The 18,718-nt window shown below is 55.3% G+C and overlaps 10 protein-coding genes across 10 annotated transcripts; 4 read left to right on the top strand and 6 right to left on the bottom strand.

Moving 5' to 3' along the window:
- Positions 1-297: 297 nt before the first annotated feature.
- BAUCODRAFT_146796 (uncharacterized protein) lies at positions 298-1,143 on the bottom strand (the record flags this gene model as incomplete). The annotated part of the gene is made up of 1 exon (XM_007676772.1): positions 298-1,143. The coding sequence occupies one exon, from the start codon at positions 1,141-1,143 to the stop codon at positions 298-300; it is 846 nt and encodes a 281-aa protein (XP_007674962.1).
- Positions 1,144-1,598: 455 nt separating this feature from the next.
- On the bottom strand, positions 1,599-3,904 carry BAUCODRAFT_417190 (uncharacterized protein). The gene is made up of 2 exons (XM_007676771.1): positions 3,177-3,904; positions 1,599-3,104 (listed from the first exon to the last, which is right to left on the bottom strand). Exons 1-2 carry the CDS (start codon positions 3,560-3,562, stop codon positions 1,937-1,939), a joined length of 1,554 nt encoding a protein of 517 aa, XP_007674961.1. The 5' UTR covers positions 3,563-3,904; the 3' UTR covers positions 1,599-1,936.
- Positions 3,905-4,246: 342 nt separating this feature from the next.
- Positions 4,247-4,720, top strand: BAUCODRAFT_146794 (uncharacterized protein; the record flags this gene model as incomplete). Its single annotated transcript, XM_007676770.1, has 1 exon — positions 4,247-4,720. The coding sequence occupies one exon, from the start codon at positions 4,247-4,249 to the stop codon at positions 4,718-4,720; it is 474 nt and encodes a 157-aa protein (XP_007674960.1).
- A 24-nt stretch (positions 4,721-4,744) lies between these two features.
- On the bottom strand, positions 4,745-6,833 carry BAUCODRAFT_417421 (uncharacterized protein). The gene has a single exon (XM_007676769.1). The coding sequence runs from the start codon at positions 6,697-6,699 to the stop codon at positions 4,873-4,875; it is 1,827 nt and encodes a 608-aa protein (XP_007674959.1). The 5' UTR covers positions 6,700-6,833; the 3' UTR covers positions 4,745-4,872.
- A 1-nt stretch (position 6,834) lies between these two features.
- BAUCODRAFT_417228 (uncharacterized protein) lies at positions 6,835-8,642 on the top strand. Its single transcript, XM_007676768.1, has one exon. The coding sequence runs from the start codon at positions 7,015-7,017 to the stop codon at positions 8,602-8,604; it is 1,590 nt and encodes a 529-aa protein (XP_007674958.1). The 5' UTR covers positions 6,835-7,014; the 3' UTR covers positions 8,605-8,642.
- Positions 8,642-10,243, bottom strand: BAUCODRAFT_417319 (uncharacterized protein). Its single transcript, XM_007676767.1, has 3 exons — positions 9,804-10,243; positions 9,357-9,723; positions 8,642-9,332 (listed from the first exon to the last, which is right to left on the bottom strand). Exons 1-3 carry the CDS (start codon positions 9,894-9,896, stop codon positions 8,680-8,682), a joined length of 1,113 nt encoding a protein of 370 aa, XP_007674957.1. The 5' UTR covers positions 9,897-10,243; the 3' UTR covers positions 8,642-8,679.
- Positions 10,244-10,954: 711 nt separating this feature from the next.
- BAUCODRAFT_417317 (uncharacterized protein) lies at positions 10,955-12,371 on the top strand. Its single transcript, XM_007676766.1, has one exon. It carries the CDS (start codon positions 11,096-11,098, stop codon positions 12,308-12,310), a length of 1,215 nt encoding a protein of 404 aa, XP_007674956.1. The 5' UTR covers positions 10,955-11,095; the 3' UTR covers positions 12,311-12,371.
- Position 12,372: 1 nt separating this feature from the next.
- On the bottom strand, positions 12,373-13,516 carry BAUCODRAFT_417232 (uncharacterized protein). Its single transcript, XM_007676765.1, has one exon. The coding sequence runs from the start codon at positions 13,160-13,162 to the stop codon at positions 12,434-12,436; it is 729 nt and encodes a 242-aa protein (XP_007674955.1). The 5' UTR covers positions 13,163-13,516; the 3' UTR covers positions 12,373-12,433.
- A 354-nt stretch (positions 13,517-13,870) lies between these two features.
- BAUCODRAFT_105376 (uncharacterized protein) lies at positions 13,871-16,911 on the bottom strand (the record flags this gene model as incomplete). The annotated part of the gene is made up of 2 exons (XM_007676764.1): positions 14,214-16,911; positions 13,871-14,063 (listed from the first exon to the last, which is right to left on the bottom strand). Exons 1-2 carry the CDS (start codon positions 16,661-16,663, stop codon positions 13,871-13,873), a joined length of 2,643 nt encoding a protein of 880 aa, XP_007674954.1. The 5' UTR covers positions 16,664-16,911.
- Positions 16,912-16,917: 6 nt separating this feature from the next.
- On the top strand, positions 16,918-18,667 carry BAUCODRAFT_86687 (uncharacterized protein). The gene is made up of 2 exons (XM_007676517.1): positions 16,918-17,209; positions 17,266-18,667. Exons 1-2 carry the CDS (start codon positions 17,172-17,174, stop codon positions 18,617-18,619), a joined length of 1,392 nt encoding a protein of 463 aa, XP_007674707.1. The 5' UTR covers positions 16,918-17,171; the 3' UTR covers positions 18,620-18,667.
- Positions 18,668-18,718: the final 51 nt, after the last annotated feature.

Here is an 18,718-nt window from a genome sequence, read left to right as displayed (position 1 = left end):
TATCTCGCTCGAAAGGGGTGGATTTGTTGCTAGACTGTGTATGCAGATCTCGCTACCGACAGCTACTGATACAAGCCACAACGGTAGCTACTTCGCTTTTCACATATCATATGATTCAGTCGTTTACTACGTGGCATTACGAGATCTCATGATATCACGAGGCCCCGTCACCCGGCACAAGCAGATGTTCACGTCAGCCTCAAATGATATATGGTACTTGAGCTTGGGGTTACAGAACTATCTTGGACTTCTTCATTACTGTTTGTATGTGTGCCAGAACCGCTTTTGCTATGGCTACTAGGGCTCGAGCAAGAATGGCCAGGCGATGAAACCCTCGCCGACAATACCTTTCCACAGGCTAACTGGTACCGGCCAGGGCCGCCAATACCCAAGATGGCGTGCTGCTTCACAGAACAGAGGCAGGCAGAGTGTGAACCAGGCCACAACCCACAACACGTTCGCCAGCATCCTAACTCTTAGTCCCGTGCTGTGTTGCCAGTAGCTTGCTTTAATAAAGATACCGACGAATCGACCGACTGCAATCTCTAGAAGCATAGCAAGAGGCTGCACCCAGAAGAACGCTGCAATGTACAAACGTATCCAATTGACATCCACTGTAGCGTGTAATGGTTCAGGCGGGACCAAGCCAACGTGCACCACGCCACTGAGCCCAAAGGCCACAGCCGTAATGATGCTGTACCTTGCCAGTCCGCCAGTCTTCAAAGCTAGACCATCAGCGATGGCGTAGCCCGGGCCAGCTACAGACCACCTCATGGTCTGGTGCCAATATTGTCCCCAGAAGCCACGAACTCCGTTGATTGCAAACGCAGACGGTGAGCCGAAGTAAGCCGGCCAGTTATGCGGCGACCACTCATCGGGTAAAAGGCCGCAGGCATGTAAGGCAACGGGCAGAAGGCAAGGGACGTAGAACATCTGGCCGATGAGCGCCCAGGCTTGCGCACCGCTGACCATTGTGCGGACTAACTGCGGAGGAAGAAAGGCTCGCTTTCGAAACGGTAGGGGTGACGTAATTGGTATGCTCAGGTCCGTGAAGTACGGATCATGCTGTATGTAAGCACTCGTCAAGTCGAGAGTGATGTAACCTCGCACGAAGCAGAGAATGCCATGTGCTGCAAATGCCATGCGTGAGTCAAACGCAGGTAGAGGTGGTTGAGTCCGGTCGTGAGAAGGGCTGTTAATTTTCCAGTATTCTAAACGAATAGACACAAGTAAGGTTCCAACCCAGGGTAGGCGTCCGAGCCACGTGGAAGGATACGGCTGATCATCTTGCATCACCGAGTCTGAAGCTGGTCGCTGGGCACTTCGATGTTGGTGATTTGTTGGCTGTAAGAGGTTCGCTTGCGCGACTAATCTACCGTGCGCCGCGTTCTCCGTTTCTGCAATGTCTGCTACCTTCGCTGAGGCAGCGGCCCTCGTGTCTGTGGCACCGCGCCTGACATATCTAAAGTCTCTCCATGGGTCCTTCAGTGCCAGCAGAAACAGTGCCCAGAGGAGGACGTCAACACTGATTACGTCAACTCCTCTCATAACCCACCATGCATGCAATGTGCTGCCTACCATAACCGGTAGAAAGACCGCAACGTTTTGCCAATTCGAGAGTGTCGACCGTGGTGTAAGCAATGCCAAAGGTAGGAGGATCAGGGGAACAAAGTAAGAAACAATCTGGGGGCCCGGAACAACGTGTTGCGTTAGATCATAGTAAGAGAGCGTGAAATGCATAATGTATGAGCACCAAATGGATGAAAGTGGTGACGCTGGCGAAGGAGATGGCTGAAAATGGCCCAAGTGTCCAAAGTCGTGGTTTGCAATAGTAGTAACGCTGCACAGCCAAAAAACCTTGTATGATCGATGGTATTGAGATGCTGTTTGCGCTTATACCAACTTACACGTGGTTGTCTGCGCTAGTTGTTCCAGATCACTCCAAGCCGTGCGTAGACCTGATCCATTCCGCGATTTGCACAGCAGCTTCCTTGTGCGCTTGCGGCGCATGTGAGGCGCGCTGTATGGCCTGTATTGAGAACAGGATGAAGAACCGGCCCGCCATAATGCCCATCTTGGGCAGTGACGGCGCGCCTGGGCGCGTGAAGCCAAGGAGCTGAGAAAAGGATCTGATGATACGGTCAGACAACTCCGCAATGAATCCTCCCTCTTGCTCAATGCGCTCCCAGTCCGTATCTTGAAGCTCTCCCGACCGAAGATTGCCGGCATACTCGAGAACTTCAATCAGAGATTCTCTCAACACGACCTGAGCGCTGGCGAAGAAGTTTACTCTGTGCGCTGTGGTGATGTCACGATAGAACAGCAACCCTCTTTCCAGTATGGTGTACGGAAGTGGCGCGGCTATTTCGCTCATCGCTTCTGCTTCACTTAACTGCTCATGTGTCACCTCCTGGACCTCCATGGCTCGAGTCAAAGTTGGCATCCAAGCTTCGATTGATGACACAAGGTTCTTCATCTCCTGCACAAGGGTGGCGGCACGCTCTGCTTGCCCATCATCACCGCTCTGCTCTGCTCCACCCTCAATGAGTCTTCTGGCCTCCGCACAGAGAATATTCACGCGCATCTTGTCGGCACACATTCGCAGTTCTGGCGCATCCAGGTTGAGCCGGCCAAACCAGGTAATCTGCTCGGCGCTTGGCCCCTCGCGGAAGATGATCTGCCGCAGCTGTAACCGATCGTACGCCAGGCGCCAAGCTGCAAAACGATCGTGATTGAAGAACTGCCCGTCTCCGCGCAACCGCAAGATATCATCAACAGCTCTCCCGTGAAGACCTAGCGGCTCGGAACGAGCAAGGTAGACTTCTTCGAAAGCGTCAATCAACATCAGCGTTGCAAGGGTGCAGTCTTCGGTAATTTTCTGAGCATCGCCTGCCAGCTGCCGGAGATGTGTCAAGGCTTCACCATAGTTGCGGCGCGCTGTAGTTCGGAATGATATACCCGTGTCTCCATCATAATAATGCTTCTTGTCTGCGGCGGCGATAGCACGAATTGCAAAACCAAGAGCAGAATCTGGGCCGGATTGGACGTAAAGCGCTGGCAGAGTATGCATAAAACCAGTTGAAGCTCCATCATTCGTAGGGTACCTTAAACGTGAGGTATAATTGTCAGTAGTGTCTTGAGACAGCTGCCGAGATTACGGGCATCAGATGACATACAATATCCAGTTAGTAAAGAAATGGTCTACCGCTCTTGCACTTGGATCCCTCTTGAGCGGTTGTGGCACTTGTGCCAGGCCTTGGGCATTCAGCCATGAGTACAATTGCTTGGCTTCAGCGCCTGACAGCGTCCACGGTGTTGCCTGGAGCTGAGGCTGGCTTGGAGCGATTTCGAAGGATGCTGTAGGTGGACTTGGTCTCGATTCCCTTCTGGCGCGTTCCGAGTTTCGCTGGGCCGACTCCCTCTCATCTACAAAGATGAATTGCTCGTCGGGAAAGCCATGACATCGCAGGCCTCGCTGCACGCATCGGCCGCAAGCTGGGCGCACAAAGTCGCATCGTGCTTTGGCGGTTCTGCACGGAACGCAGGCGCGAGTGACGCTCATGTCAGGCCTTGCTGTAATGTCTCTACAGCTTGCGAAACGGCCTCTAGCCCATGGCAGCAACTGTAGCTGCTTTTCTTACTATGGAATCCAGTGCACTCGGTGGCAATACCTGTCGCGTGCTGCACTTTGTAACGAAACAAAATTGACATCACCGACGGCAACATTTCTTCTTCGATCGCTTGTAAAGCCGTATGACTCTCGTAGAAGTCGGTCCTGCAAGCGAGGTTGAAGTGGGCAAGTGGTTTGTCATCGATAAGCCTAGCCAAAAGAGGCGATGCGTCCGGATCTTCTCGCTCGAGCATCCGTTCTTGCTGATACACTCATATCGAGACTGCCAATAACATGGTACACATATACCATGACCTCATGTCACTAAGCCGATAGCCCCAAGCTTGCATATAATGGTGCCTGAGGAGCAAGAGGCTTTGTAAACAGGCTTTGTAACATACTGCAACGTGTAGACGGCGATAAGTGCCCGCATCTGGACGCACGACCATTCCAGGTAACTGACAGCTTCGCTTTTTCAGCGAAGCTTTTCGGCATCTTTGGCATCTTTCGCAACGGCCCAGAAGGTCTCAAAATGCATATAAAGCGCCTCGTTCTGTTCCTGGAGCGTCCGTAAGATTGTTCCATCACTTCCTCTGCAAAGACTTGAACAATACAAGCTTAGCAGCAGCACACACGATGGACCCTAACGAGCAGTACTTCGATTCGGCAAAGGATCAAGAGCCCTTTCCAGCTCCGCAGACCAAGTCGGCCATTGATGACTCCAAACTTGGCGGGTTCGTCGTGCATGGCATCGAAGACACTCCCGGCAAGAAAGCCTACCTAATCCGCCTCGAAGCGAAACCGGGCAAGGAGGAACAGGTCCAGGGCTTCCTGCAAGACATTCACAACGGCGTCAACAAAGAGCCTGGAACTGGTCCATGGTTCGGGGCGCGCTACTCCAAGACCACGTTCCTCATCTTCGAGGCGTTCCCGGATGCCGCAGCTCGTCATGCTCACGATGCCGGGCCCGGAGGTCAGAACTTCTTCACTCGCTCGGATGAGCTGAAAGAGATGCTGGCGTACCCAGCTCAGTTATATCGCATGGACATCATGCACGGCAAGTTCAATGTATTCCTTGGCCAAGAGATTGCAGAGTTGTCATTGGTCTAGAGTTGTGGGTACGCCCATCTGCGAAGAACGGCAGGCGTTGAATGTGCGTGACTGAGAGACTACGACATCATGAATTAGTTGTACTTAGCGGCGTTGATTAGTGTTGCAAGGGCGGCATTCTTCCTCGCGTCACGATCCACAATGCTACAGTATCACGCGCCTTCGGTCCCGAGTCTCCAGCGCTCGTCCAAGCCGTCAATCACCAGGCTTGTGGATGCATGGCTTGCGTGGCCATGCTTTAAGTTCCAGGTACTCCATAAGCTTCTCTGCGTGTACAGCTTCATGTCCGCCGTCTGATCGTACATCGCGAGGTCCAAGACTTCTGCCGAGCGCCATGCGTCAGTCTTACCTCGCGCGACCGGCTTCCAGGTACTGAAGAAAGTAGGATCTGGCTGTTGATCTAGAATCGATGTGAATGCAAGCTCCAGAATAGCGTTCTCTACGCCGGCATACAGATACGGCGACTGAGAAGAAGGCGACGCTAAGCTATAAACCGAGCTTTCGTGACTCCGTCGTGCCCAGTTATTCCCACCGCCACGACCGGTATGGGTCGCGGAGTGGGGACGCAGGAACAGGTTCCAATCTCTCGCAGGTTCTCTGCGCGCGCCACTACTGGGGAGATGACATGTGCTCGCATCGAGGTAGGAGTAGCAGTCTGCTCCCATGCGCATATCAAAGACCTTGAGCAAGCTATGGCGACTCGAGCCAGCAATAAGCTTCTCCTGGCCACGAGCTAGAAGACTGTAGATTGCACTATCATCCGTTGGATCGGTGTAGGTCCTCTCCACTTGGCGATCTGAGCGAAGATCATGCAGGCGAATGATGCCATCGTAAGCTCCGGTAAGAAAGACGTCACCATCTGAACTTCCTCCGCTGCTTGAGGATGGCGGCAGTGGCAGGATAGGGTAGATAGAGGACGAGCTTTTCTTTGCGAAGCCTGAGAGCGTAATCTCACCGACCAGCCGCTCGAAGTCGTTCTGTAAGCTGAACTTGCGAAATGGTTCCTTCTCCAGCCCCGAGGGTGTAAGGCTGTAGATGTGTATGGGCTCGTCAGACGGGCCAATTCCAGCAGCAATGCGTGCGGACGACAGGAAGGAGGTCGACCAGACACGTTGATGCTTGGCTCGCTGCCCATTTTCGCTCGTGGAAGGTTTGATGTCTATCGAATCCAAAGGGGCTATCTTCGATTGCGCCGCGTCCACAGGATAGATGCAGACTCGGGAGTCGCTCATGTTTGCGACGAGGAGCGTTTTCCCTAAAGGCTGCTGCAAAATGCTGCTGGAACGAACAGGATGGCCTTGAGTGACGAAGTGCGAGAGTGCCGCAGTGCTCTGATCACTCTCCGGCAGTGCGACAATGGCAAGGCCCCCATTGGCAGTTCCTGTAATGACTCTTTCTGGTCCCTGTGATGCCTCACCGAGCTCGGGTCGCAGCAAGTGCAGCGTCGTCACATCGTCCCTTCCCTCGTATGCGGATAGTGGACGGTATGTGTACCATCGTGCATATTCTTGATCGCCTCGCCGTACCCGCGTCTGAAGACACACCTCTGCCCCAGCGCTGAAAGCGAGGACTTCTTTCCTGTCCTGCCATCTGGGACCAATGCTCTCGTAAGCATCGAGATGAGGCGTGAAGCCAATGGTTTGCCCTTTAGGCGGCTTCCAGCGCTCCACTTTCCTGCCTCCAGGAAAGGCGCGAATGTCACCCCGTGGCTCTATGTAGCGAGCGAGGAACGCGCGATGATTCCAAGCCTTTGATAATATTGTCAACGTGCGTGCAGTATGTTTTGGTGATGGCGTAGAAGCCGGACATGTTGATGGGAAGCGGCTCCGTAGGAAGGTCTGCCACGCATCTTTTTCTACGAACGCGTTGAGACTCTTGCTTGTCTGACTGAACGATGCAAGTGATTGCGCCGTGGGTAGGTACGAGGTAATATGGTCGAGTAGCTCTAGAGGTAGATCTGTTAGGGTTGAGGGCGCCATAAACGGAGATGAAAGAGGTCGCGTGCCTCATGTTATATCCAAGAAGTTCGTTTGTGTCGACTGCGCGGGTGATGTCACGGCCAATAGTCGTGGGGCGCACTTCGTGCCTGCCTTTATCAGTCAGCACTCACTGCTCAAGATACAACCCTAAGCTGTGGGCAGCATCCATGACTGAGTACGGTATCATTCTAACGTCGTAGGCCTTACGACGGAAGGTCTCTTTTGCACGCGACACTACAAGGCTCTATTCCATGTCACATATTGTATTGTTCTGCCCAAGCAAGCTATCACGGACTCCCAGTTCTCTAAGCGGTCATGCTAACTCCTGCTATACCCACAATAACTTTAGCCCTCCTACTTGGCATAGTTGTCTACCGTCTTGTATTCTATCCTATACTTCTCTCTCCCCTTGCTAAAATCCCATCAGCTCACTGGACAGCACCCTTCTCCCGGTTATGGATCCTTTATTACCGTAGCCGTCAGCAGGAAACGCCAACTGTCCACAATGCTCACGCCCGCCTTGGTCCAATCGTACGTCTAGCTCCCAATGAGATCTCAGTGAACTGCGTTGATGGCGGGATCCGCACCATCTACGCCGGCGGCTACGAGAAGGGTGACTGGTACATCAACGTCTTCAACAACTACGGCATCCCCCCAATGTTCTCCATGCCCGAGCACGGTCCGCATTCGAGACGGAGACGCATGTTCTCCAATATCTACGCCAAGAGCACGCTGCAAAACTCAGCGGCTCTGACGACCATCACCAAGACTCTCCTCAAAGACCGGCTCGTGCAGCGCATGCGAGAGATGAGCAGATCGGACAAGCCAATCGAGTTCTACTATCTCTTCACAGCCATAACCCTGGACTTCGTCTCCGCTTACGTCTTCGGACTGGCGAATGCGAGTCGATGCATTGAGAAGCCGGATCTGGACCGCGCGTTCTTCGAAGACTACAAGATGCGGCAACCTTATCAGTTCTGGCCGCAAGAGATGCCGATACTGACAGCGTTACTGGAGCGCACCGGACTCAAATGGCTCATTGTGCCTCACAAAGTGAGCAGCACCAATAATGGGATCGAGGCGTGGATTCTTCAGCTGTGCGATCAGGCTGAGATTGTCATGCGAGAAGCCGACGGCGGAAAGGAGCCTGCAAAGCCAGAGGATTGGCCGACAGTCTATGCTCAGCTGAGGAATGCGCTAAGTAGGGATCTGTTGAAGCAGGATCTCGAGCTCGGGGCGGACGCTTCGGTGCAAACGCAGAGAATGACTAAAGCAAGCGAGATGCTGGATCATACACTTGCCGGCTTTGATACTTCGAGTATTCTACTGACATTCTTCGCCTGGCGACTAAGTCGGCCAGAGAACGCGACATGGCAGGAGAAGCTGCGCAAGGAGTTTGCCGGCCTGACGGACGAGTTTGACGCGAAAGCTGTTGATGCACTTCCTATGCTACACGCTGCGCTGATGGAGACGTTGAGGCTGCATGCTTCCATCCCTGGCAATCAGCCACGAATCACGCCCGCCGCGGCAACGCTTGGTGTATCAGATCACGCCGTATCCGGCATACCAGCAGGCGTGAGGGTGCAGTCACAGGCATGGTCTCTGCACCGTAATCCCCAGGTCTTCCCTGATCCTGAAGCTTGGAGGCCGGAGCGTTGGCTGGAGTCGAGCGAGACGCAAATGCGTGAGATGAACCGCTGGTTCTGGGCCTTTGGCTCAGGCGGCCGTATGTGTGTTGGCTCCAACCTAGCGATGTACGACATGAAAGCGATCATCGTGGCGATCTGGAGCCGCTTCGAAACAGAAGTGGTGTTCGATGAGGGAATGACTCACAAGGGCGGCTATGTCGCCGAACCAGCTGGAAAAGATGGACGAGTTTTAGAGCTCAGAGTTACCGAACTGTAGATATCTTCATCACCAAAATGCTCCCGTGGTGATGGCAATGTCAACGTTCGAATTCGAGCCACGCTCAGCGACCGATCAATCAATACCAACCTTATCCCATCCTTGCACTCTCAGACCGTGGTTTCGGGGCGCTTCAATGACATTGCTGAACCGTCCTGTCCTGCCAGAGCCGCTATACGGGACGACAGTACCGTCCCGATTCCTTCTAACGGCACTCTTACTGTGCTTTCTTAGCTTCTTCCTCGCCACCATAACCGGCACCGAGCTTTTCGTGACCAGGTAGTTCGAGAAACTGCCCAGAAGCACACCCTTCATGGCGCTCATGCCTCTGCTTCCAATGACGACAAGAGTCGGGGAGAGAAAGTCAATGACTTCCGTGATCATATGTCGTGGTGACTTGCAGTGGAAGACTTCGACCACAATGCGGATTTGCAGCCGCGTTTTGCGGAGGAGGTGGACGCAACGCTGCGTAATTTCTTCTGCCACCCGTCTTCGCTCGACTTCGGCAGAGCTGTAGACGCCTCGACTCCGACTTCGTATGTCAGCAGTGGAGGAGGCGTTGTTGCGCGATAGCGGCGACGGCCCCGGTGATGGCGGCGGGATGTTGTTAGCGGGTAGGTCATGGACGATAGCGGCGGTATCGCGAATGCTGTCCGCACCATGACCGATCTCGACACCGCCCTCGCCCGTGCCGCCTGCGCTAGCAGACTCCTCGTCCATGGCGTAGACTGCGAGGAGGGTGTCTCCGTCGCGCAGGACCGTGCCGATTGTCCACTCCAGCGCGTATTCGGACTCCGGCGAGAGATCAGTCGCCACCAGATACACCCTCTGCCGCTTCCTCCCCTCCTCCGCCTCGGTTTGAAAGTGAGCGTAGTCTCCTCTGATGATCTGCCGTATCACACGATGCGCCGAAGGTGTGCTGTGAATCGCGGACATTGCCAACGTCAGCTTTTGCGCTGCTCTCAGCTCTGACTGAGTCTCATCGTCACTGTGGACGGGGGTACTAGCGCCCGACGCTGGCATGTCGAAGGCCGTACTCGGATGGACCCTCTTCTTCTCGCTCGGTGGTATGATTCTGATCCTCGGATCTCGCTGCTGGGCGCTGAATTTACTCTGTCCCTTTGTTGGATCAGGTTTAGACACGAGTCCCGCCTCCGAGTCTACACTTTCATCGCGCTCGCTCAGGTTGATCGACTTGCCCGAGGTTGTCCGGCCTGGCTCTGGTCGTACCCTACCACGGCCACGCGCAGAATCGTCCACGTCGGTGTCATTGTCGTTATCCACATCCGCATCGTTGTCGCTGTGATTCAGCTCTTCGCGATCTGCACCTGAAATCGGTGGGTCCTCTTCCAGTCTGACGCCACCTTCCGAACCTTCAAGCGAAACATGGCGTTGATGGCCGGCAGGCGCTGGGCTGCGCGGTCGACGCGGATCATTAGGACCCAAATCTCCTGGCAGGGAAGATGGTGCTGGGGAGCGGGGCCTACGAGGGTCTCTTGTACCAAGATCGCCCGGTAGCCTGATCTGGGCGTTGCCATACACCGCAGACATGGCGCTCGGCCGTCTTCGGTCTGGAATTGGGTTACCAAGTCGGTCGAACTTAGGTCGTGCCGAGTAATAGTCGGCGACTGTCTCATCTTTGCGAGCAGGTGGCGAAGCCGGCGGCGAAGTCGTTGGTGAAGCGCCTGAAGCGGTGGATGCAGCTACCCTTGTGGGAGTATTCTCATCCGTAGCTGTTGGTCCTGCAACACTCCCACTCGCATCGGCACTCGCATCAACCTGCGCCTTCTCATCCGCCAGTACGTGCGCTTGCTCGGGCTTTGGCTCTGACATCTTGGAATCAGGGAAGGTGTTGCGCACACCTTCTGCGAGGCACGCCGCTACTTGTATGTGACCAGGTTGTGTTTCCAGGTTTCCTGATCTGGAGCTTCTTCAACCGCTGTCGACGAACAACACTCTGATCCACCGTCGCGCCCTCTTCTGAGACATGAGCAGATGCGATACACCCTCACTGCGTCCCGCAAAGTGCACTCCGGTACTTGTTCAGGTCGCACCAAAACTCAATAGTAACAAGCGCTGCATGTGTACTGGAGCTGTTCGCCAAGCATGCGCTCATCGGCACCCCTCCGAAGCTTTCCCTCTCCGACAATGGCGACCTCGAGTCAAGCGTATCGATGGATTAGGTGAATGCTCTGATACACAACCATGACAGCCGGAGGACATGGACGGGCGAGACGCAGCTTCTGACTCTGTCATGCCCGCCGCATACAGAGCAGCACATTGATTGACCATCCTACCGTGTCGATTGAGGTTGCCCCACTCCCCTCACCCACATGGACCGGCACACGGCTGCAGGAACGGTCAGTCCAAAGCTCCGGTCGGTGAGCTGAGTGGTACGCATTAGATCTCTTTCAAACGTTGGTGAGCTTTCATTGTCTCTTTGCTATCTTCTCTTACCCCCGCAGAACGTATTTGATACTACCAGCACACAATGACCGACCCTCGCACTGGCTCCGCCTGGATCCTCGGCGACAAGTTCAACCAAAAGTACCCCCACCTCGAGTCCATTGATGCGCTGTGGAACAAGAAGTGGAAGTTTCCTTGCGAAAGATCACTCTACCCTTTCCACGATGGCAAATACGAGGATTTCGCACCCATCTTCGAGACCCTGATTAAGAAAAGCATCCATGACGGCTACAGCGTGGAGTATACCAAGGAGTTCCTACCGACGTGCGAGGACCTCGTAAAGAAAGCGGACGAGGCGGCGAAGAAGGACAAGAAGCAGGCCATTGAGCTGTATCTGCGAGCTTGTGCCGTCTACCGCATTGCACGCTTCCCGTACATCAACAGCGACGTGAAGAAGGAAGCGTACCAGGCACAAAAGGATGCCTACATGAAGGCCGCTGCACTCTTTGACACTCCCATCGAGGATGTGACCATCCCACATACGGCCGGGACGTCAAAAGACGAGGGGAAGGAGATCCCGCTTTATGTCCGTATCCCTCACGGCACGAGTAAGGACAAGCCATGCCCAGCCGTCATCCTCATGTGCGGTCTGGACGGCCACAGACCCGACAACACCACGCGAAGCGACGAATTCCTTTCTCGTGGCTGGGCCAGCATCATCGTCGACATTCCAGGCACGGCAGATTGTCCGGCCGACCGCCGAGACCCAACCTCACCAGACCGCCTGTGGACGAGCATCCTCGACTGGATGGAGAAGGAAGGCGTTTACAACATGAAGAAAGTCTTGTGCTGGGGTTTGTCCGCGGGTGGTCACAACGCCATCCGTGCCGCACACACCCACGCCAAGCGCCTCGCCGGCGCCGTGGGCCAGGGTGCAGGAACGCATCACTTCTTCTCGCGCGCATGGCTGGAGAAGGCCAAGGACCACGAGTACCCCTGGACCGCCCTACCGGCGCTGACGGAGAAGTTCGGCTACAAGTCTGAAGACGAGTTCCTCGACAACGCGCAGAAGGACTTCTCGCTCGTCGAGCTCAAAGTGGTAGACATGCCTGCGTGCCGGCTGTTGCTGATCAACGGCACGCATGACGGCCTGATGCCGATCGAGGACAGTATGCTCATGATGGAATACGGCACGCCGAAGGAAGCACGGTTCTTTACCGGGCTGTTGCATATGGGTTACCCGCCTGCGAACGGCAGTGTGTACCCTTGGATGGAGCAGGTGATGGCGACCGCCTCGTGAGTGACGGGAAATAGCCACATAGAAACGATGAGGATTTGAGGCGTCAAAAGCGCCTGTACACTTCTCCATAATGACGTGACTAGATGCCGCTTCACCCACCGTGCACACAATGAGCCAACCCCTTCACGTCGTTCGGGCCCGCGCCTTCCGTCTCTCAAATGCCAATACAATCAGATCCAGTTCGGACTGCTCATGCTCTTTCAACACGTCACGTAGCTGCACCAGCATGTTCAATGTAGAACTGACAACGCTAGACCCTCCAACCATCATGCCAAGCCGACTATTCTCGAAACGGTCGCGGACGACCGCCGGTTCTACCTCATATGACCAGGTGAGCCTGGGCGTCTCCTGCATTTTCTGGCGACCCAACGCACGGCATCGCGCTTGCCGTCGGATCCAGAGGTACAGTGCACGAAGGGCGGTCTGGTCACAATGCGTTATATGCAGCCGAAGTGTCGGCCCGCAGTTCGCCATCATGGCTCTACGATCCGATCGCGGTAGTAAGGCTATATCGCGTCGGAGACTTTGGAAGTCGAAGTCACGGACCAAAGCCGACACTTTGGCAAGCCTAAGCAATACAGGTCTGGCCTCTTGTCTCGTCTGTTTCGAGGCCATCAGCAAGCCGGGGACCGCAAGCGTGCGACCTGCCTGTGGATGGCACTGATGCTTCTCGACCAGTATTAGCTCGATGTCCGAAGCCGCTATTTCGAAGATGGCATTGCGCAGCTCTGCAGGTAGGTCGAAGAAACCAGTCGGGAATTCCTCTTGTAAGGTAGCATAATGTGCAACAGCGGCGCCGCACACGCTTGGTCGCGCCGTTTCATCAGTGCCTCCATCCACCCCAAAGGCCATATGGTCCTCCACGAAGAGGCTATTCGCTACGAGCTATGAGTGAAATCGACACGATCGACACTTCAGAAGATATTGCAATTGTTTGATCTTACACGCGGTAGCTCGGAGTGTAGCCTGGACACCAAAGAGTCCAGCGCCGGCAATACGAGTCGTACTTGAAGCACCCTAGGCGATGTGAGTCAGCCTTGATGCGCCGCGGAAAGCGTGGAGAGCTTATACTGCCATCCGGAAAGCTGCAGCCTAAAGTGGAGAAGCGCTTGTTCGAATGCTCGAACGACGCTAAAAATTCACGGCTCGGCGGCCGTGAACTATGTAGTGTGTTGTATACTCGCAAGAGAAGCTGGTACTTTGTTGAGAGTAAGACATGCTCCGTTGATACCAACAAGGCATGTCAAAAGATTACGGCTTTGGTTGGGTGATTATCACACCGATAAGTCTGCAGGGCCGTGGTCAGCTGGCAAAACCTGGATATCCCCATGGGAAGCTGTAGCAGTACTGCAATATCATTAATGGTTCGGGTATCTCTTCGATGAGCATGCAGGCGTGCGCTGTAGCGTCGCTTCGAGATTCTGCTCCGTGACAAAGCAGGTGCTTCGTGTCACACCTTGGACATCAGGAGCACGGCTCACTGGCCTCGTCCAATGTTTTGTCTCGCCTGCAACACGTAAACAGAGTCAGCACATCACAAGAAACACGAACCACAGAACGTTAAAACGAGCTTACCTTCATCATCTCAATCCTCGCCTTGAGGTTCTGCGTAACTTCCGCCGCCCGCCGCCAACTCTCCACCCCACCCACACCATCACTCTGACTACGATCAATCGCCGGCTTCGAACTCATCCCACTCTCGCCATCCAAGCTCGTACGTTCTTCCGAGCCTCCATTCGATATGATCGGTGGTCTCGCCGACGCAAAAGGCGGCGGCGGCGGCGGTTGTGCTTGTTGTGGTGGTACTGCTGAGATGCCGCTCAGCTTCGCCACCTCGTATCGATAACCTTGCTGTGGAACGTTCTCCTTACCTTCCTGTCCTTGATCGCCATTCCCCTCATACGTGCTGGGGAGAATGATGTCGCCATACGCTCGCGCAGAAGGCACGTTATACGATCTGCTAGAGCCGTAGACAGGCCTTGTCATCCCACCGCCCGTATGCGATGTATCTCCGTTCATCATCCCATTCAGCGAGGTTTGTTGTTGGTCTACAGGCGGTGAAGCCGCGCCGGCATGCGGTCGGTTCAGCCTGCTTAACTCGCGCTTGAGTCGGTCCATCTCTTTTGACAGGCTGTTGGCGCGCTCCTCTGCGTTCTCCGCATCAGAGCGTGCGCGGACAAGTTGAGTTTCCTTTGCCTTGATCTGCAGCACGTCTCGCGTGTGGTCCTCAATAAGCTGGGCATTCTGGTTCTGGAGCTCCGCGATCTGTGACGTTAGGCGCAGCTTGTCCTGCCTTAGATCCGAAGTTTGGTTCCGCAGAAGCTCGACTTCGGCTCGAAGGTCGGACAGCTCTTGTCGTTCGATGGAACTTAGTGCTGAGGACGCTGCGGTGGTCTCTTGCCGCGGCGGTGTGGATGGTGCAGTGACTGGTTTGCCGAGCGGTCTCCCTGCCAACCCTCTGCCAGCCGCCGTGATGCCCGACTTCGCGACCGCGGCAGGCGTGTCATCCAATGCCACGATCTGTCGTTTGGGTGATGCGGTAGCTGAGGAAGGCGGCTTTAGACCCAAACCGGGCTTCTGAAGTCCAGATCCTGCGGGTCTAAGACCTGCAGTGCCAGGCGGCCGTAACCCGGCAGGTGGCTTGGCTGTAGGTCGGCTTGTGGGTCTAGGCTGTAAAGGTGCCTCTTCTGGAGGTGTTGGGCTCGCTGCTGCTCTTGGGGGCGCCGCTTTCTTCACGCCGGCGGGTGGTGCCCGCTTGGTACCCAACGCTGGCTTCTTCGCAGAGGGTGGCGCACCTCCAGTTGGTTTGGGTGGCGGTGCTGCGCTCTTTGGTTTCCATTTCGCCTTGACTTCTGCAGCGTCCGAGAACTCTTTGATCTTGTTCTTACGAATGTCGTCAAGACCCTCAAGATGGTTGAGCATATTTCGATCGCCCATGATCTTCCATAGTACACCCAGTGCCTCCGCTCCCGCATCTCGTATCGTCGCAACAGACTCGGTAAGCAGCTTCTTACTCGCCTCCGCAAACTCCTTCGTCTGTTCTAGCGTCGGAGCCTCCCTAGAGCTCTTCAAGCTGCGGATCAGAAACTTGGCCGTATGCTCCTTGACTTGTGGGTTCTTGCTCTGCAGTGCCTCCAACACGTCACCCTGTATCTCAACGAATCCAGTGGAAGCGAAGACAGCATCGCAGGCGGCGCCGATGGCATCAGTAACCGTAGCCTTCTTCTCCTTGAAACGCTCCAACATCGGGCCAAGCACAATGCCGCGGTACTTTACAAACGACTTTCGCAGACCTTTCGCTATGCATTCCACGCAATTTGCCGCCACTGCTACCACGGCGATGTTGGCATCCTTCATGCTTTTCGCACAGCCGCGCAGTATGTCGTCAAATGGTCCTTCCTGTATGGCAGGGACGTTCGCGGCGTTGTACAGATCGTCGAGCGCCTCTTTTCGGTCCTTCCATTTCGAGCTTGCCAGCCGGTCGCCGAAATCTTTCGGCACTTTGGCGAGAACGTCCACCGCCTCGTACTCAGGCTCGAGGTCGATTGCTTCGCCATCGCCGTCCTCACCTTCGCCGCCGTCCTCTGCGCCGTCTCCTGCTCCAGCTGTCTCAGCCTGCTCGCGTGCTGCTTGCTGAGATCGTAATAGACGCTCCTGCTTCGGTGCAGGCTCAGCCTTGACCGGCTCGAACAGCTTGTCGAGATCCTTCTGCTGCACCTCCTTCAGCTCGCCCCAGAAGAGTGGCTTCATGGCCTCCCGCAGCCATCTATAAAGCTCTACCGTCAGGTTTTGCGCCTCTGCGCGTACGTTCTTGTCCGCATGGCCAAACACTTTCGGTAGTTGTTTGATGACCGATTTCGGCTCAACCACCTTGCAACCGTATGCGTGATACACGCTCGTCAGTGCTGATAGTGTCGCCGCAATGATCTTGGGTTGCTTGTGTGCGAAAAAGGGCAGTAGCTCTTCAACCACGGGGTCGGCCTTGTCCAGCTCTATCAACAGCATCAAGCTCTCTAACGCGCTGGCTTTCGCTGCTGGCCGTCCCGTCAGACCCTTCTCTACCACCCCTTGCACAGTCACCCCGCGTGTCTTGCGCGCACCGTCCGCGCCTGCCGCATCCAGAAAGGCATTGTATGCATTGAGCGCCTCTTGCTGTGCCGCAACATTACTGTCGCTGACCGCGCCTTTCCACAAATTGCTGTCCAATGTGAAGTCGCGCACTATCGCGTCGTCTGGTTGCGCGGTCCTGAACTCTTTCGCTGCCGTCTCATAGCCGCCTTTCCGTGCCTTCCAGTTCTTGTGCGCGAATTGATCTGGCAATGAGAGTGCGCCGAAGTCCTCTTCTTCCGCCATGCTGTGTGATGGGTGACGGGGCAAGTGATGCTGTTGTTATTGTCCGGAAGATCGCAACTCCCCGTGAAATGGTGGGCGAGAGATGCGGCACTGGCACGTCGCAGGGTTGAAGCACGCGCAGATGCTCCAATCAACAAACCTTCGACCCCTCGGCACCCGCGCTTGACAACGCCGACAATGTGGAGGTGGCATGTGCGCGCTTTCCCTTCGCGTCTATAGTGTTGCGTGCCTGCCTTTGACGGACGAGCATTGGTGACTCGGAGTAATATTGTTGCGTGCGGTAACGACACCCTTACAGCACACGGACGTTTACAAGAACAAACTGGCGACTTTGGCACGAACAACTCACGAACCGCCAACTCGAGTATTACAGGGTCTGGCCAACTACACTCGGCCTCGAGCCACGCATCTCATTGCGCCAGCAACAGACACGGGGCTCGCATAACCAAGAGTCGAGTGTAGCCGAGAGACTGTCAGAGTTGGTGGCGTAGAGAGTCAGGTGCTCACTATGAGCAACCTACTCACCTCCCGCCAAGCGGAGGAACTGTACGCTCCACCCACCACCTCCTCCCATATGCCTCACGCTGATGGCGTGCTGACAGTCACAAGTCTCTCATCGCCTACCTATCGTCATGCGGCTATACCAGGTCCGCTCAAGCAATACGGGAGGAGCTAGAGATATCGGAAAGCAGCTTCGACGCTGCAACTTGCAAGAAGTATGAGGGCCTACTCGAGAAGAAGTGGACTTCAGTGGTGCGGCTGCAGAAGAAGATCATGGACCTCGAGACGAAAACGCAGCAACTCCAGCATGAGCTCGACAACGCCACACCAAGCAGTCTAGCGGCGAGGAAGAACCACGACCCAACCACATGGCTACCCCGAGCACCTGCACGGTACACACTGCAGTCGCATAAGAACCCAATCACATGCATTGCTTTTCATCCCATCTTCTCAAGTTTAGCATCCGGCAGCGAAGACTGCAGCATCAAGATCTGGGACCACGAGCTTGGCGAGCTCGAGCGAACACTCAAATCCCACACCAAAGCCGTGCTAGACGTCGATTACGGCGGCCCTCGGGGCAACACTCTCCTCGCATCCTGCAGCTCCGACTTAACCATCAAACTATGGGATCCCGCAGACGAGTACAAGAACATTCGCACACTACCCGGCCACGACCACAGCGTCAGCAGCGTCCGGTTCATTCCTTCCGGCGCGGCTGGCGCACCATTATCCGGCAACCTCCTCGCTTCCGCGAGCCGAGACAAAACCATACGAATATGGGACGTCACGACAGGATACTGTCTGCGCACGTTACCAGGTCACGGGGACTGGGTACGCTCACTGTCACCCTCAGCGGACGGCCGATGGCTGGTCTCAACATCCTCCGACCAAAGCGCACGGATGTGGGATCTCAGCCAACCCGACACCAACGCCCTGAAGCAGACATTCATGGCGCACGACCACGTCGTCGAATGCTGTGCCTTCGCGCCCGCTGCGACGTACCCACATCTGTCCGCTATCGCAGGCCTGAAGAAGCCGCCTCCGCCGACTAGCGCGGCCGAGTACCTAGCTACCGGCGGCCGCGACAAGCTGATCAAGATCTTCTCCGTCAATGGCCTGTGCATCAAGACGCTCACGGGCCACGACAACTGGATCCGAGCACTAGTCTGGCACCCTGGTGGGAAGTACCTCCTTTCTTGCGCGGACGACAAAACGATACGCTGCTGGGACCTGGCGCAAGAAGGGAAGTGTGTAAGAGTTCTCGAGGCTGCGGATCATTTCGTCAGTTGTTTACGGTGGGCGCCTAGTGTATATAAGGATGCCGCAGCGACGGCCACAAATGGGCAAAGTAATGGAGTGCCGACTAACGGCGTGACGGACGCACCCAAGGAGCAGATCCGGTGTCTAGTTGCATGTGGCAGTGTGGATTTGAATGTGAGGATCTTCAGTGCTTGAATCGTAGAAGTATACGCGGATATACTTTCTCCATCAGATGTTGCACTCCGCAGGTCTGCCTTCTGGCTGTTCTTGTCAGTTTTCCATCCACAAATCGTC

Source organism: Baudoinia panamericana (genome assembly GCF_000338955.1).
Source record: "Baudoinia panamericana UAMH 10762 unplaced genomic scaffold BAUCOscaffold_4, whole genome shotgun sequence".
Taxonomy (NCBI): domain Eukaryota; kingdom Fungi; phylum Ascomycota; class Dothideomycetes; order Mycosphaerellales; family Teratosphaeriaceae; genus Baudoinia; species Baudoinia panamericana.
This window is presented reverse-complemented; position numbering and strand designations above follow the sequence as displayed.